The 17527-nt window shown below is 42.0% G+C and overlaps 1 protein-coding gene across 1 annotated transcript in view; it reads right to left on the bottom strand.

Moving 5' to 3' along the window:
• EPHA6 (EPH receptor A6) overlaps positions 1 to 17527 on the bottom strand; it is a 955281-nt gene that overhangs the window by 31263 nt on the left and 906491 nt on the right. The window contains exon 15 of the mRNA XM_036349135.1: positions 9590 to 9739. Within this exon, the coding sequence (XP_036205028.1) occupies positions 9590 to 9739 (150 nt within the window). The remainder of the gene's footprint in view (positions 1 to 9589; positions 9740 to 17527) is intronic.

The following is a 17527-nucleotide window of genomic DNA, read 5'->3' as shown; positions in this document are numbered from 1 at the left end:
TTGCTGGTATGTATACATTTTCCAGCTTTGTGGTCATTTAATATAAAAACTTCCCTTGGAAATTACACTGTGGTAATAGCATATTGGTTATTGGTTTCCTCTACTTGGAACTTTACTATTTGAATTATTTACAATGGTGACTGATTGCATCTCACAATATCCCCTATTACTCTTGCCTTGGTAGTAGATATGCATCATGCTAATGTAACTGGTATATATTTAATTAAAAGGCTGCTACTGCCTATGTACCAATAGTAGGGATTATTGAAAAACAGGGGAGAAGAAGGCCATTTTGAAAATTGCTTTGGTAGAATGCATATTAAATAAATGCAAAAATTCCCTCTGTAATATGGAAGTTGAAATAATGGGGACAGGCCTTTAGCAACTTAATGTATCTCACACAGATCATGAAACAAGGACCATCTTATAAAATAAAAGCATAATATGCAAATCGACCGAACAGCAGAATGACCAGTCGCTATGACGTGCACTGACCACCAGGGGGTAGATGGTCAAGGCAGGAGCTGCCCCCTGATGGTCAGTGCATTCCCACAGGGGGAGCACCGCTCAGCCAGAAGCTGGGCTCATGGCTGGCGAGCCCACCGGTGGTGGCAGGAGCCTCTTCTGCCTCCGCTGCAGGCCAGGCGGACGGTAAGAGTGAGGGGTCTTGGACTGTGAGAGGGCACAGGCCGGGCTGAATGACATGAATCTCATGCACAGGGCCTCTAGTTACTTAATAAAGTAGAGTTAGGACAATCTAATCAGAGACAAGAACTGGAAATGACTGGACCCTGTGTCATAAAATCAGACTGCATTTCTAGGTAAGTAGATTCTGCAACTCCTCCATTCTTGGCTGAAGTAGTGACCCATAACTGAGAAAGGTTATAGAATTATTAGGACAAACAAATATGGTAAAAGGTTATTTTCCTCCTTCTTAAATTTTGAAAAAAAGAATCCATTCATTTAAGATCAAAAGTTTACTTCCAACCATATCACCTACCAAAAAAAAAAAAAAAAAAAAAAGAGTCCTAAAGATAAACTTTAATTTTTTCCCCTCAATTAAGGTTCTGAAAGCAAATTAAAGCAAAACATTTTATAAAAGCTTTTGAAAAGTAAGAAGAAAAAACACACAAAAATATTGAGGTAGCATTATGTTTCCTAGCAAACCTCAAATGAATGTTCCCTGATAGTGGTTATCTTTTTGGGAAAAGGGACCAGCTTAGTAGCATATGCTTAAATGATACCATACCCTCGAGGCATTTGCGTTTCAAATTGCTTCAAGGAGAATGTTTTTTATTTTTTTAAACATCATCACAGCAGGGAAAAACAAAACAAAACAAAACCCAAGACTTCAGTCTTGCGTTAGATCATTAGTTCGAGGCAAGTCACCTCTCATTATGTGGTGCTAGTTTTCCCCCCACATATGAGCTCTGTGGGGATTTGGCTATTTAATGTTGCCTGCTGTTCATGTTTGGCTTGCATTTTCTTCTGTTAAGTACTTTACACAGTGTAAGTGCTGGAAGATCTGCAGTGGCCTCGTGTCCTCTTTGGAGCTTGTGTAGCTGCTAGCATTAAAATGTACTCCCATATGTAGTAAACAGCAATTATTTTGAACTTGGATGAAAATAACAAAATATTCCCCTGCAATTCCTTAAAAAGAAAAAAATGCTGGGAAACAGCCAGAAGTTGTATACCTTCAGTGTGCCTGTGACATGTTTCTGTAATAGGCTAAATATGTTGATCATTAGAATCTGATTTTAAGCTACCGCCTTAATTATTTTTAAGATATTCAATATATGTGGTACATCCTATAAAATTTTAACATCAAGACACAAAATACTGCCGAAAAGATTTATAGTTCCAAAACTATAGTGAGTCAATTCACATTCTTTTGCTAATATGAAACCAGAGTGGCACACAGAATTAAAGATGCTTTGATCTCATTACGTAGAACTTCTGTGGCATGGAGACGCCTTTGAAAACAAGACTTCTCATGCTCTAGTAGGCGGGGGCATGAACTTCACTTCTATCATTAACCAGCTAGTAAGTTTGGGTAAGTTACTTAAACTTTCTAGACAGTCTCAGTTCTTTCATCTAGTAATCATATGAATAACAGTATCTATCTTAGACAATTATTTTGAAGATTAAATGAGCTAATAATCTAAAATGCTTGGCTCATAATAAGCAAGTTGTGATGATTATCACTGGTTAAACACTGTCTATGTACAAGGTGTGCTACATACACTATCTCTAAGTCTTTCAAATCCTGCAGGTGAGTGTTTTGAATCCCATTATAAACAATATCTCAGAAAACTTAAGCCACTTCCCTAAGATTACATGGCCAGTAAATTGTGGAGCTGGGATTTGAACACAGATCTTTTTAGCTCTAAAGCAGTGGCTCTTAACTGGGAGTGATTTTTTGTACCCCATCCCCAACTGGGCAATGCCTGGGGACAATTTTGGTTGGCATGACTTGGAGGCTGCTACTGGCATCTAGTGGGTAGAGGCTGGGATGCTGCTAAACATCCTACAAATGCACAGGACAGCCCCCAACAACAAAAAATTATTCAGCCCAACACATCCATAGTTCTGAGGTTGAGAAACCCTCCTCCAAAGCTCTCATGACCTTTCCAATACACCTGTTACCTCACTAGAATACAGTGACGCACAAAGTTAACAATTTGGGGCCGTTTAATACTGCAATAATGAAAGTTGCTCTTGAAAACAATGTACACTGAAAATGGACAACATAGTATATCTCTGGCACACTACTGCTTTCCTTTGGGGACTTCCTCCCTCACTACATGAGATTTTGCGGAAATTGCCAATCACAGTGCTGCCCCCACCTCTGAACACACAGGCTGGTACATAAACTCAGTCATAATACCCATTTCCTGCCATGGGGCAGGATTGGGTAGGGCCTAACAGAGCCAACCAGAATTTTCTGGTATCGGTACATACATTTTCACAGACAGAAGGTCTCATTTTGCTGAGGTTGTTGAGCTGAATGCTGAGCTCTGGAGCGTAAAGAAGAATAAAGCAAAGAAGACCTTTGCAGCAGGAGAAAATGAGGTCAACACACCCAGAAAAGCACTAAAAATCCGCATGATTCCTGAGACGGAGCACTGCTGAACTACCTTCTTAGTCTCACACCTGGAAAAAATTTATTTTTACTTAAGTTAGCTTGGGCTGAGTGTCTGTCATTTATAATCAAAAGAACCCTGCATAATAGAGTATGCATGCTTTTTTGGGCATATATTTTAAAAAATAGCAATGCTGATTCACACACTGTTGTCTCTGTTTAAAAAAGGTAGAAGGCATGAGGTCTCCGCTTGAGAAGTGTACACTCTGCTCCGTGATGGGGAAAAGACTTATAAATGCCAGAACTTCATCTCATCTACATCCTGGGCTCCTTGAGAGTGAGGCCAGTGTTTTCTAATTCTCCATCTCCAGCCCACATGCACACCTGACCCAGTGACTGGCATGCATTTAATAAGTAACTGCTTGATGGCTAAGCTGTTATGGTTGTGAGGCCTTCTAAGGACGAGTCCAGTGCACTCTATTTTCTCATTTCCTTTCCATACAATACCACTGACCTTTGGGAAACATTACACTATTGGCTGAAACAGATTGTGCAAACTCAGAATTGTTCATAGTAATAAAATATGCCACAGTCTGCAGAAAGGAGGGACTCTTTCATCAAAGTTATCTGAAATTTCCTAACCTCATTTAAGATCATAAAACATGTTAAAATGCCATATTTAGTTAAGCCCATAGCTCAGTTAAACTCACCATACTGTAGTAAAAATATAAAATATTCAAGCAGAACATAGTTGAATTTTTTTATTTAAAATGAACATTGGTTGCAGAAAGTCAAACATAAAAATAAAAACAAAACAAAAAACAAAAAACCAACAAACAAAACAAAAATAGTTCTTAGTACTTCCTTTTAGTCTTGTATCCATCTTAGGACCTAAAGGTTTGCCTCCTTCCCCACCCTTCACCCCAGAAATTTTTGTTCTCCTGATTTTCAGATTCTTGCTTGAATATATTTTGGTAACCACTCAAATACCATGAAGACAGCCACCTTAACCCCTACCTGGTCCTCGAACAACAACTAAGCTCTAGGTGGAGAGAGTTCAATCTTGTGCCATGGCAATCCTGAGTGAATGAGAATGGGCTTAATGTCGGGAGTCTATTCCTGGCTGCAGTAGCTTCTTCTGGTTCCAGATATAGGCTTTGTGGCCAAATGAGGTTTAGGAGACAGAACTGCTCTCTAAATGGTCATCTTGGCTATAGTTCATCTATACACAGGGCCAGGATGGCTGGGTAAACTCTTGGGCAAGATCCAGGAAGGAAAGGGTTGACAACAGGGGTTGGACTATTCTAGGCAAAATTTACATGGTGGTCTAAGTTGGAAACCACACATTTGGGCTTTTTCTCTCAGAGGCTGCTCTCCTAAAAAACGTATCTGTTTTGTCTGGTATCTTCACTTGTACCTGCTCTGCTATGTGGCAGTCCTATCTCATTCTTAACACCTCGACAGAGATTCAGAAATGTCCTAAATTTCTGAAAAGAACAATTTGAATCATTCCTTTACTGAGATAAGTATGTTAACTATTTCTGCAGAGATTATAAAATAATAGTATGTAATATCCCTGTAAGAGGAATATTACAAATAATTTAACCCAGTCCTTTTACTGTATTTATTGGTTATGAAACTCAGGTGCTTTGAAAAGTTAAGTGACTTTCATGGTTGACTTATAGTCTCCATAATGATGGCCCTGGTTTCTAAATCTCTGGTATAATGTACCCCAGGTGGTAAGAGATAATCCAGGGGTAGAAAAATAATAGAAGTTCTCTTTATGCTTATTTGTATTATTCTATTATAAGAATGACTATTTATGAATGTCTAATAAGAATGACTATGACTTTTAAGGTTATAAAGGAATGAATTTTATGAATGCATTTTATAATATATACTAGAGGCCTGGTGCACAAAAATTTGTGCACTCGGGGGGAGGAGGGGGGGGTCCCTCAGCCTGGCCTGTGCCCTCTTGCAGTCTGGGACCCCTCGGGAGATAATGCCCTGCTGGCTTAGGTCTGCTCCCGGGTGGCAGAGGGCAGGCCCAATCCTTAGGTACAGCCCCTGGTTGGACTCAGAGCAGGGGCGATTGGGCAGTTGGGGCGCCGCCCCCTGTCATGCACAGAGCAAGGCGGATTGGGAGGTTGTGATGCCACCCTCAGTCACACTCAGGGTAGGGCCAATTGGGGGGTTGGGGCACCGCCCCCTGTCACACTCAAGGCAGGGTCGATGGGGAGGTTGCAGCGCCACCCCCTGTCACGCACAGAGCAGGGCCCATCAGGGGGGTTGGGGCTCCTTACCCTGTCATGCACAGAGCAGGGTCAATCAGGGGGTTGGGGAGCTCCCCCCTGTCATGCACAGAGCAGGGCCCATCAGGGGGTTGAGGAGCTCCCCCCTGTCACTCACAGAGTAGGGCCGATAGGGGAGTTGGGGCGCCGCCACTCTCACACTCAGGGCAGGGCCGATGGGGAGGTTATGGCTCTACCCTGTCACACACAGAGCAGGGCCCGTGGGGGGTAGGGGGTGGTTGGGGCGCCGCACCCTGTCACACACAGAGCCGCAGGGCAATCAGGGGGTTGGGGAACTCCCCCATATCAGGCACAGAGCAGGGCTGATCAGGAGGTTGGGGCGCTTTCCCCTGTCACGAACAGAGCAGGGTGGATAGGGAGGTTGTGGCCCCGCCCCCTGTCACACACAGAGCTGCAGGGCGATCAGGAGGTTTGGGCGCTGCCCCTTGTCACGCTGGTCCCGGTGCCGGGAGGCCTCTCGGCTCCGCTGATCCTGGTGCTGGGAGGCATATTACCCTTTTACTATAGAGGATAGAGGCCTGGTGCATGGATGGGGCAGGCTGGTTTGCCCTGAAGGGTGTCCTGGATCAGGGTGGGGGTCCCCACTGGGGTGCCTGGCCAGCCTGGGTGAGGGGATGATGGCTGTTTGCAGCTGGTCACACACCCTTCACGGTGGGGGTCCCCACTGGGGTGCCTGGCCAGTCTGGGTGAGGGGCTGAGGGCTGAAGCTCCCAACTGCTCCTTTTTTTTTTTTTTTTTATTCTGGGCCAGCTTTAGCTCTGGCTCCAGCTCTTAGGCATCCGCTGCTGAAAGCAGGTATCTGGTTTGTTTGGGTTCTATAATCAAAACAATGTATAACTCCAGCTCTGAGATCCCGGCTCGCTGAAAGCAGGTTTCTGGGGTTTTGTTTAGCTTCTGTATTTGTTACAATGTTTCAAACTGCAAGCTCAGAGGCTGGCAAGGCAGGTGGGGAATGTTGGTTTCCTCTGTCACTGAAGCAAGCAAGCCTCATGTTAGTTTCAAGCTGCCTGGGTGCTGGCGGCCATCTTGGCTGGCAGTTAATTTGCATATTGCCCTGATTAGCCAATGGGAAGGGTAGCGGTTGTACGCTAATTACCATGTTTCTCTTTTATTAGATAGGATATATTTAAAACAACCTCCCAGCATTTCTTATCCTACTTTCTTGTCCCCACCCCCCTTGATTATCCTGTTACATACTATACTACATACTTATTACCTGTTTACAGTCTGTCTCCCTTTCCCTATAAGGTAAGCTCCATAAGGGCAAGAAGTTACTGGTCCTTCATGGGGAACTACATCAACTATAAACCAAACCACCATGAAAAAGCAGCTATTTCCTCTCCCTTCTTATTCTAGAACAGCGGTTCTCAACCTGTGGGTCACGACCCCTTTGGCGGTCGAACGACCTTTTCGCAGGGGTCACCTAAGACCATCCTGCATATCAGATATTTACATTATGATTCATAACAGTAGCAACATTACAGTTATGAAGTAGCAACAAAAATAATTTTATGGTTGGGTCACAACATGAGGAACTATTTAAAGGGCCAGAAGGTTGAGAACCACTGTTCTAGAAGTTTATTAGCATTGTCTTCCAAGATCACTGTTAAATCACTTACGATGCAATTCTATGGAAATCATGTCACTTCTCTATGCCTCATTTTCATAATCAAGTTGGACTTGGGTGGGACTAGATAATATATTTTTAAAAATATGTTTTTATTGATTTTTTTTAAAGGGAGAGGAAGGGGTAGGGTTAGAGAGATTAAAAACATGGATGAGAGAGAAACTTCATCAATTGGCTGCCTCCTTCACATCCCTACTGGGGATTGAGCCTGCAACCCTAGACATGTGCCTTGACCAGGAATCGAACCATGACCTCTTGGTTCCTGGGCTGACGCTCAACCACTGAGCATACCGGCTGGGTTGGACTAGATAATCTTTTTGGCCCCTTCCAGGTGTAACATTGTTTTCTGTTGTATCTCTAGTTCTTGAAGCAGAATATACTTAAATGAATAAATGATTATATTAGTACAGCAGTTCTTGTATACAATATGCAAGTAAATATGCACATGTCAGCTGTGAATGCTTAAGAATTTTTTACTGGTAAGGGTATATTTATGGTAAAGTTTGGAGCCTTAATTTTTCATGTTAAGTCTGTCAGGAAACTGGTTAAAACAAGGACCAACTGGGGTGCTATTCAGTAAGATACTTGAAGTGAGGGCTCTTCTGTGCAGTGAGGACTTTAACTCATCTGAAGGAGGACGTTTTATTCTGGAGATTTGCTTGAAAGGCCTATTTTAGCCGTGTGAAAGTAGAACAAGTAAGCAAGCATGATCTGGGGTTAGAGTAGAGCAGGAGCTATGGTGACTGAATCCAGGGCTTCCATTACCTTGGATAAGTAGTTAAGAATAAAAATGAGTTCCTTCTGGGACTGAAGAGGCAAGTTTTGGTATCTGAGATTCAGTTTTTAAGAAAAGCTAGAGAGATAGTTATAAGCTGCCCCAAACAACACCCAGTGGCAGGGAAAGGTAGTGAGTTCCTTCACTTAAAGTTCCCTGAAGAATAGTAGATAGACACTAGGAAAATGACCTGGATCCAAAGTCCAAGCGATGGGAGTGGAGCAGAGGTTGCTGGCTATGGGGCAGATGTCCTGCAGGGCCCAGCCCCGCTGTCTTTGTGTGTTGATGATGTGCTTCGGAGGGTGATGACCCAGCAGTGCGTATGACCTCAAATCTGCTGCCTAGACCTGGCATTCTCCACAGAGTCATCAGGCACCCACAGGACCGAGCAGGGCTCAGGTTTAAAAGTAGCACTCTATGGCAGGGAGAAGCAATAGCCATGGTGAGCTAACCACAGATAAACTCTGTGGCTGAATAAGGTATTAGTATTTTTTAAAAATATTTATGTTGAAAGTATTACATAGGTCCTCCTTTTCTTCCCATTAGGCTCTTCCAGCCCGCTCCTGTAACCCCCTCACACCCTCACTACCCACTGTCTGTGTCCACAGGTTATGCATATATGCATACAAGTTCACTGGTTGATCTCTTCCCACCCACCATCCCCTGCCTATCCTCTGAGGTTCAACAGTCTGTTCATGTTTCTATGTTTCTGGGTCTATTTTGGATCACCAGTTTTTTGGTTCATTAGATTCCACATATGAGTGAGATCATGGGGTACTTATCTTTCTCTGACTGGCTTATTTCACTCAGCATAATACTCTCCAGGTCCATCCATCCTCTTGTAAAGGATAAGAGTTCTTTCTTTTTATTGCTGCGTAGTATTCCATTGTTTAAATGTACCAACTGAATAAGTTCTTACGATACTCGGACAACTTGAAGTTGGGAAGGAACGATGAGGTGGAGGGGTTGCTCAAGGAACTGACTATAGAAAAGGAAGGAGATGTGACAGTAGTTGTCCTCTGCGTGTCCTTAGGGATCTTCCATATCTCCATTGTCTTTGTTCTCTCCTTTGAACACTCAGGACCCCATTAGAGGCGGTTTTCCATTGCCACTGCCTCAGAAACCACTGGATACTTTGAGAAAGTAGGATATTAATATATATTTTCAGTTCTGACAGCACACTTATTTGCATTGTCTGGATACTTGCATTTTCTGACTACTGTCTCTATCACTCTGGATCGGTCACAGAGGTCAAATGTGTGTTAACCATCCTACTCTGTATTAACCACCAAGGTAATTTTTATCGATAAAACAGAAACAAAACAGAATGTATAAAGGGTCATGTACATATCTTAAAAGAATCATACCAGGTGACATATATTGATGATACAGTGCCTGAGAACATTCAATCTTTTTCTACTAAGCAATATGTAGTCTGAGATACTTTGCTGTTTACAGTGGCACATTCAATTGCCCTAAGGAAGAAATAAAAGATAAACACTACTCTTCCTTTTTCGTTACTTGTAGGTGTAAAGCAGAATAAACATGGTTATGCCACATTAGAATAACATGTGTGGAAGTCCGAGCTGTGGGGTGCAGATCATGTACTCACATGGCAAAGCCCATCAGCTGGGCCCTCTGACACCAAATACAGCTCAGAGAGAAAAGTTACTTAGCTTTTCAATCTCAGCCACAGGCCTAGTCTGAGTGAGGGCAAAAGGCACATTTCCCCATCAATGCTGATGTGTTTATACTCACAAAATGGCAGCTCAACTACTACCGGTGGCACTTACATCTTGGTTAGACATCTCCCAATACGGTCTCTCTCCGTAGGACATGACCTCCCACATGACGATGCCATAGCTCCATGCATCACTCGCGGAGGAGAATTTTCTGTAGGCAATCGCTTCTGGGGCTGTCCACCTGATGGGGATTTTCCCACCCTGGAAAACACATTGGAGATTTCTCAGCTGGCTCGCAAGAATGTTAAAAACAAAATGGCATTCCAATTAAATACCTTTTGTTAGAAAGACCTAAAATAAATACTGGGTGATATAGTGTTGGCATTTAAGTAAAAATAAAAAGAAAATCAGAATAATGTTAATATCTCAGAAATAGTCTTCCTATAATAGTTATTCAGTGGAAACAGCTTTAATGGGAAATAAGTCACACTTCAGAAATATTTTATTTCATTCATTAGGAAAATTTATTTTCACTTTAGATTCACACAATTAAACTATCATGCCATTTGAAGATAGTTCCAGATTATAGGACATTAAAGCTAAATATCATTCAACACTCATTAAACATTATATTGCATGTATTAATAATAATGATAATAAGTTCTAACTTAATTAAAGACAAATGGTTAAATACAGAACTGAGACATTCTCTATCAATTCAATGTTTATCAGAATTTTATTTCCTTTCCCTTTCATTTTCATCTGCTGTGAAAATGTGATTAAAGTAAAAAAAATCCTTTAACATTATACAAAAGCACATGAGAAGGATGATCCTTCTTTATAACACTTTTAGGCTAGTTCATACTTTTGATCTTCAATGTTCAAGTTAACATCTGAAGATATTAAAGAGATTAAATTGCATGAATTTAATCTATACTATTTGGGTATTAAAGTTGGCTATTGTGTTATACTTATTTTTATCAACATTTATTGCATTTTATCTCTTGAAACACTCTATAAATCCCCTTTTTACTATAACGACAATAAAACAATTCATTTATTAGATTTACAATCTTTCAAATCTTTGCAGCTCTGAACAGCAAGTGGAGCGGACGAGAGCGACCCTGACGCCACTAGATGGCGGAAGAGAACAACGAGCGGCTCCCAGACGGCCGTCTCTCTGCGGAGAGGGCTTCTGCTCCCAGCAAATGATCGGACAGTCAGAGAACCACCATAATGAGATGGTTTCATCATTATCAGCACTTCATCTGACCGCCCTCTGTGCGCAAAGTCTGGTGTTAGGCCGAGTGGGGGTGGAAGGAAATAAAGGGGCATTGTTTGGCCCTTGAGGAATTTAGACCTAACATCTTTCAGGTGAAGCCATTAATCGGGTCTTCTAATCCCTACTTATTTAGTAACCTAAACACTACTTACTTGAAGAGAAAAGCGATTCAACCGAAATAGGAACAATTAGGTTTCACCAGGCAAATGCGAGCATTAACGAGACCTTCATTTTAGAGAATTGTAGCAAGGACTTGTTAGTAGGAACCTTGGGGAAAATACCTTGAATTCAATCACCGGATTTTACAGGTGAGTAGACTGAGTCCAGGGTTCCCAGGTTTGGAGATTCCTCCCCGCAGTAGTAAGCACCTGATCTCTAGGAATGCCCTCCTAGTGGTATTATGGGGCATTGATATAAACATGTAAATACTTCAGCACCGCAGAAAAGTTGGGACAAACTAACTTTATTGTTTAACACTGAATATCCATAACCATGTATTATAGCAGTAAAATAGAAGGGAGTCTGAAGCCTGGGGTTTGCACGCTCTGGCGCAGCACCAAATTAAGACCAGGAAATTAAATTTATAAAGCTGGTGATAGTGGTTTAAGAGAGTGGTGGTGGTGGGGGCGGGGGAGGGATTTGCAAGGGGAGGATTCGTTCTTGAGCCCAAAATAGAGTTGTCAGATAAAATACAGGACCCACAGTTAATTTGAATTTCAGATAAATAACAAATGTTATTTTTAGTATAAGCATTACCCATGATAAAATATACTTGGTGTGTATGTCCCAAATATTGCATGAGACAGATTTGTACTGAAAATATTCATTGTTTATCTGAAATTCAAATTTAACTGGGCACCCTATATTTTTATTTACTAAACCTGGCAATCCTAACACAGAGAATGAAAAGAATTCAGAAGTGGGAACACTGTCAGTGATCCAGCAGAACATGAGCAGTGCTCTGAAAAGACCCGTGTGGTCTGTCCTTCAGGAGGAGACAAGGACACAGACTCACTTGTGCCCCAGCACTACAGCAGCCTTTGTTTATTGCACGCTTGTGGCTGAAGCGCCTCCGTCTTGTGGCTCTGCCTTTTGAAGCCACTTAAGTCTGCTTCAGGCCTGTGGAAGCCACACTTGCGGAGAATAAAGGCCAAATCTGTAGATTTGACCTCAGAACAGATGCAAGAGATCAGTCTCATCTGGCATTTCTGACTCTGGATCTTTCCTTGTCTCTTCTGGCAAAACAGTATGTGAACTGTTAGTCTGCTGGGCTGATCCTTGGCTAAATCTCTGTGCTGCATAAGACAGGCTAAAAAACATAGCTAAGGGCTATTTCATGTGCGTTCATAAATGATATCTCATATAAATGATTTATATGTAAGTATATATTTCATATAACTTGATATGATATATGAACGATAATTTTACCACTTTCCTTCCTAAGATTTTATTTTCTTCCTCAAGGGCAAGGTATTATAGAATGTTTAATGAATAGCATTGCTAGCCTCGGAATTCGTAGGTTGAAGCCTAAACTCCCAACGTGACTGTATTTACAGATAGGGCCTTTGAAGAGGTAATTAAAGTTAAATGAGGTCACAAGGGGGGCCCTAATCCAGTATGATTGATGAAGATGAAGAGACCACAGAGGTGTGCAGGTACAGGGAAAAGGCCATGAGAGGACACAGCAAGAAGATGGCCAGTACATCTTTATTTCAAATTCTAGTCCAGTGTCGTCTTGTAATGGAAAGTGTGAGCTAGAATAAATCTTAAAACAAAGTCTGAAAAGTTGGCACAGAGATTTCGATATAGGAGATGCAATTCTAATTAACAAAAATGCATGGTCATATGAATCTGACAGTATGCATACAATGGAATAATTCTGAATATATATGGGATGGAGATAGGAAGTATTTAAATCTCTTTTTCTAATGGGAGGCTATATACTGGATATAGTTTATATCTAAGTGCAAGATGAATAAGAAAGTAAGAGGTCATTAAGATTACTGCATGATCTCTATCCCCTTCCTCCCCCCCCCCCTCCTCCTCCTCCTCCTCCTCCTCCTCCTCCTCTTCTTCTTCCTCCTCCTCGTCTTCTTTAAATTGAATATATGAACTTTGTGGCTTAATCTCATCTACCCATTTTTGCCCATGATCTTGAATCATAGACAGAGGTAAAACATTAAGGTACTTTTTTCTCAAAGCACTAACCACCAGATGTCTCAGGTTTCAGGAATGAACAAATAGTACTTTAGATTGAAATCACAATCATTCGAACGTTGCATCTTGCTTTACCATATGCTTATGAGAAAAAAAAGGTTACTAAGGATGCTGATCAAAATGACTGAATGTAACTCAAAAGACTTCTTACTTACTAATATCTCCCTTATACAGCAAGGTTAATTACTTAAGGATATGCAAGAGAAACAGGAAGCAAACTAGATTGCCACTGAAAAAGTTGTTAGCAACCCTTTTTTTATCTGTTTCTCAAATCATATTCTGGGCTGTTGTCTAATAAGTAGGTAATGAGGTTGTAGCAGGAAAAGTGCTGAAGAGGGAACCAGGAGCCTGTATGCTGTAAGCCCTACATCCCAGGAGTGGAGTTGTATTATAGGCATATTTAATTAACATCTGAGTTTTAGAATCTAATCTTCTAATCTTTAACAGAGGACACAATCAATTGAAATATAGTGGTTCAATACTGAACCCAGATGAAAAATTCCATTGAGAAACAAGAACACAAAAATAAATCTCTTCATTTCTCATTCACTGGATTTGATGGTTATCTTAAAGGCAACAGGTTTGAATAGACAACAATCTCCCTGCAGATTGTCCTTTTTAAATTTCCTCAGTTTATCTCTGTGGTACATACGAATTACAGTACAGAAAACATACATACTATGGTTAAAGATTAATTTAAGGAATTTCTAATGACAATTTGATTAAATATTTTTCTTTATGAGCTGCTTATTCTAGGTAGAGCTACCACTAAGTAGTTGTATGCACAAGTTCATACAACTAAGTTGTGTAAACTTGGGCAAGTCTTAACTCTGGGTCTTGTTTCAGACTAGCAAAATGAGAGGATTTGAATAAAATGGTAAACTATCATCCTATGTAATAAAAGGCTAATATGCAAATAGACCAAACTGCGGAACAACCGAACAATTGAACAACCGGTTACTATGAAATAGTAACTATGACATAGTCCCCTACTGACTACCAGGGGACATGCGCGGAACATGGTGGGTGTTGGGCGTGGCGGAATGGTGGAGCATGTGACTGAGGGTGCCAGACCAAGGCGGGGTGCCAGTTGCTATCACTGGGGTGAGCCTCTGGTGGTTACTGAAAATTCTTTGCTCCTGTGTGCTGCGGTCTCGCCCGGTGCTCGCACCCGCTGCTCGCACCCGCTGCTGGTGCCGGAGCCGCCACTTGTACCCACTGCCAGTGCTGGCCCCACTTGCACCTGCAGCCAGTGCTGGAGCTGCCACTCATACCCGCTGCTGGCACCTGGTGCCAGTCCTAATCGCTCGGCATCATTAATGGGTGTAAGTGGCAGCTGCAGGCCCCGACTGCCCCCGAGGGCTTCTCCACCTCCCCCTGCTCCTCAGGGGCTATTGGGGCAGCAGCTGCTGCTCGCACCCTCTGACAGCACCAGTCCCACTTGCACCCACTGCTGTCAGAAGGTGCGAGCGGGGCTGGGGCCATCAGTGCGTGGGAGCGGAGCTGCTGGCAGAGAGGGGGCTGGGGGCCGTGGCAGGAGGGGCCGGGTGGGGGCACAGAGGATGGGCCGAGACCCTCTCCTGTGCCCACCACAGCTTCGAAGCCTACAGTTCCTTTCAAGATACACAAATTTGTGCACTGGGCCCCTAGTGTTTTAATATTTGCCTACAGTATTTCATTGAACCGTAAGGAGATAGGCCATATGAATTGGTACATAGACTGTGTGAACAGATAGCCTGATGACAGACAGTAAAGGAGAAGAGCATACTCCTATTTTATTTAGATCCAGACCAGTCATTTATGGTTACAGTGATCATTCTAAGTGGTAAGGAAGGGTGAAAACAACTCAATTGATTTTTAAAAAGAAGGGAATGGTATAAATACTATGAAACATATTGAAAGGTATGAAACAAGGACATTGACTTTTTCTTTTTTTAAAAAATATTTTTGATTGATTTCAGAGAGGAAGGGAGAGGGAGAGAGTTAGAAACATTAATGATGAGGGAGAATTATTATTAGCTGCCTCCTGCACTCCCCCTACTGGGGATCGAGCCTGCAACCCGGGCACGTGCCCTTGTCTGGAGAATCGAACCTGGGACCCTTCAGTCCACAGGCAGATGCTCTATCCACAGAGCCAAACCAGCTAAGACTCTTTTTGTTTTTTTATACTCAATGTGTAATGATTGGTTATTTGAAAAACTCTTTACATATATACTGAGTGGCCAGATTATTATGACCACCTGACGTTTGTAGGCAAATTAGCTATAATTTCACGCTGAAGTTGCTGGAGGGCCAGACCATTATAAATAGGGAAGCAGGTTGTTTACCAAGACAGTAGAAGTGATTTTTTTTCCTGAAGATATGGGTAAACAACGTGATTTAATAGCTTTTGAACATGGGATATATATATATATATATATATATATATATATATATATATATATTTAAGAGTGGCCAGATTATTATGACCACCCCATCAGTACTTTGTTGGGCCACCTTTTGCCTTCAATACTGTGGCGATTCTTCTTGGCATTGACTCTATGAGATGTTGAAAGGTGATGCGAGGAATCTGACACCATGCCTGATGAATAGCACTGTCCAGTTCTGTGAGATTTATGGTTGTGGAACCAGCTGCCTGATGGCTCTTTTAACTTCGTCCCACAAATGCTCAATTGGATTGAGATCTGGTTATTGTGGGGGGCCACCTAAGCAAGGTAAAGTCTCCCTCATGTTCTTGAAAGCACTCCTGCACAATATGAGCACCTGGCATGGCACATTGTCTTGTTGGAAGACGCCATCTTCATTGGGATATGCCATCAACATGATAGGATGAACTTGATCAGCAACGATACTTAGGTATGTTGTGCTATTCAGACGTTGTTCCACATGAATTAAAGGGCCCAAATCATGCCAGGAAACATGCCCCAAGCCATAACACTGCCCCCACCAGCTTGAAGGGTTGTACTCATGCATGTGGGGTGCATGCTTTCATGCTGTTTTCCCCAAATTCTCACTCTGCCATCTGCATGATGCAACTGGAAATGTGACTCATTGGACCACATGACTTTTTTCCAAATCCTGGTGTTCCTGTGCGAATTGGAGACGTTTTTTCTTGGTAACTGCAGACAGCAAAGATGTTCGAACAGGCCTTCGGCTTCCATATCCCATATGATGCAGTGTACGGCTAATTTGCCTACAAACGCCAGGTGGTCATAATAATCTGGCCACTCACGTCCAAATATATCCCACATTCAAAGGCTGTTAAATCATCTTGCTTACCCATATATTCAGAAAAAAATCACTTCTACTGTCATGGTAAACGACCTGCTTCCCTATTTATAATGGTCTGGCCCTCTAGCAACTTCAGCGCGAAATTATAGCTAATTTGCCTACAGACATCAGGTGATTATAATAATCTGGCCACTCAGTGTACATGGAGACTTACTGATGCTCAACAAAAGAAGAGTTAATGTGCTTAATGAAAGATTACTTTACATCATAATTTGTTATCAGTAGGATTATCTGTGGCAAGAGGTAGTCTGTTTTGGAAGCATTGGTAGAGGAATTAGCATTGTGGCATCTTCTTTCTTAATTCACTATGGTGTACCTGGAAGTCACAACAAATCACAGAAAGATCACACACATACTAGTTATATAGACAACCTTCATTAGGGGGATATTTTTCTTTCTCATGAGAATTACTGATCACGAGAAAGAAGTCCATCTGTGAGCATTTCTTTCTAATTTGTGTTCCCAAATCAACAAATTATTATATAATAATGCATAACTATGTTTTATTGTGTAAGCCTTTTAAAACTACATCCCTACCCTGTCTCAGAGGGGCATGTACTCTCTTTTTTCATTGAGCTTTTCTGATCCAGGCAACCTTGGTACTGTGTGAAGTTTTATCCTTTTCCGAAATATGAGGTTATTTGTCCTTCCTTGAAGAAAGACTGAGGACTATGGTAGAATGAATTCATTTGTAGTTGAGAAAGCTTCTCACATTTTGGCTTCTAGATAACATTTATTAAATGGATTAAATAAGATATGTATATGAAGTACCTCTAAGCTGCCAACACATGGTAGGTACTAATAAAATGTTGTTTCCTTAAGTTAATGTATTTAAAATCTGTCTTTTGGGAGGATCTGCTTGGCTTCCAGCCCAGACTAGTATCCCAGTTCCCTCATCTGGAGTCACTAAGCCCACCTCCAACAGTGCCCAGGCTCAGGGGCGAACTTCTAAAACAAGGTACCAAACCAACTTTGTTTAACCCTCACCTGTTGACATGCTTAAAGAGAAGAAAGGAGGAGAGAGAGAGAGAGAGAGAGAGAGAGAGAGAGAGAGAGAGAGAGAGAGAGAGAGAAAGAGAGAAGAAATATTGATCTGTTGCCTTCTGCATGTGTCCCAACTGGGGCTCAAACCTGCAACCCAGGTAGGTGCTCTGACCAGGAATCGAACCAGCAACCTTTCAGTGCACAGGACAATGCTCAACAAACTGAGCCACTCCGGCTGGGCACCAAATCAATTCTGCTGATGGACCAGCTCTGAC

The sequence above is a fragment of the Myotis myotis genome, unplaced genomic scaffold, assembly GCF_014108235.1.
Source record: "Myotis myotis isolate mMyoMyo1 unplaced genomic scaffold, mMyoMyo1.p scaffold_m19_p_2, whole genome shotgun sequence".
Classification (NCBI taxonomy): Eukaryota; Metazoa; Chordata; class Mammalia; order Chiroptera; family Vespertilionidae; genus Myotis; species Myotis myotis.
The sequence above is the reverse complement of the archived record's forward strand: the minus strand, read 5'-3'. Positions and strand labels throughout refer to the sequence as shown.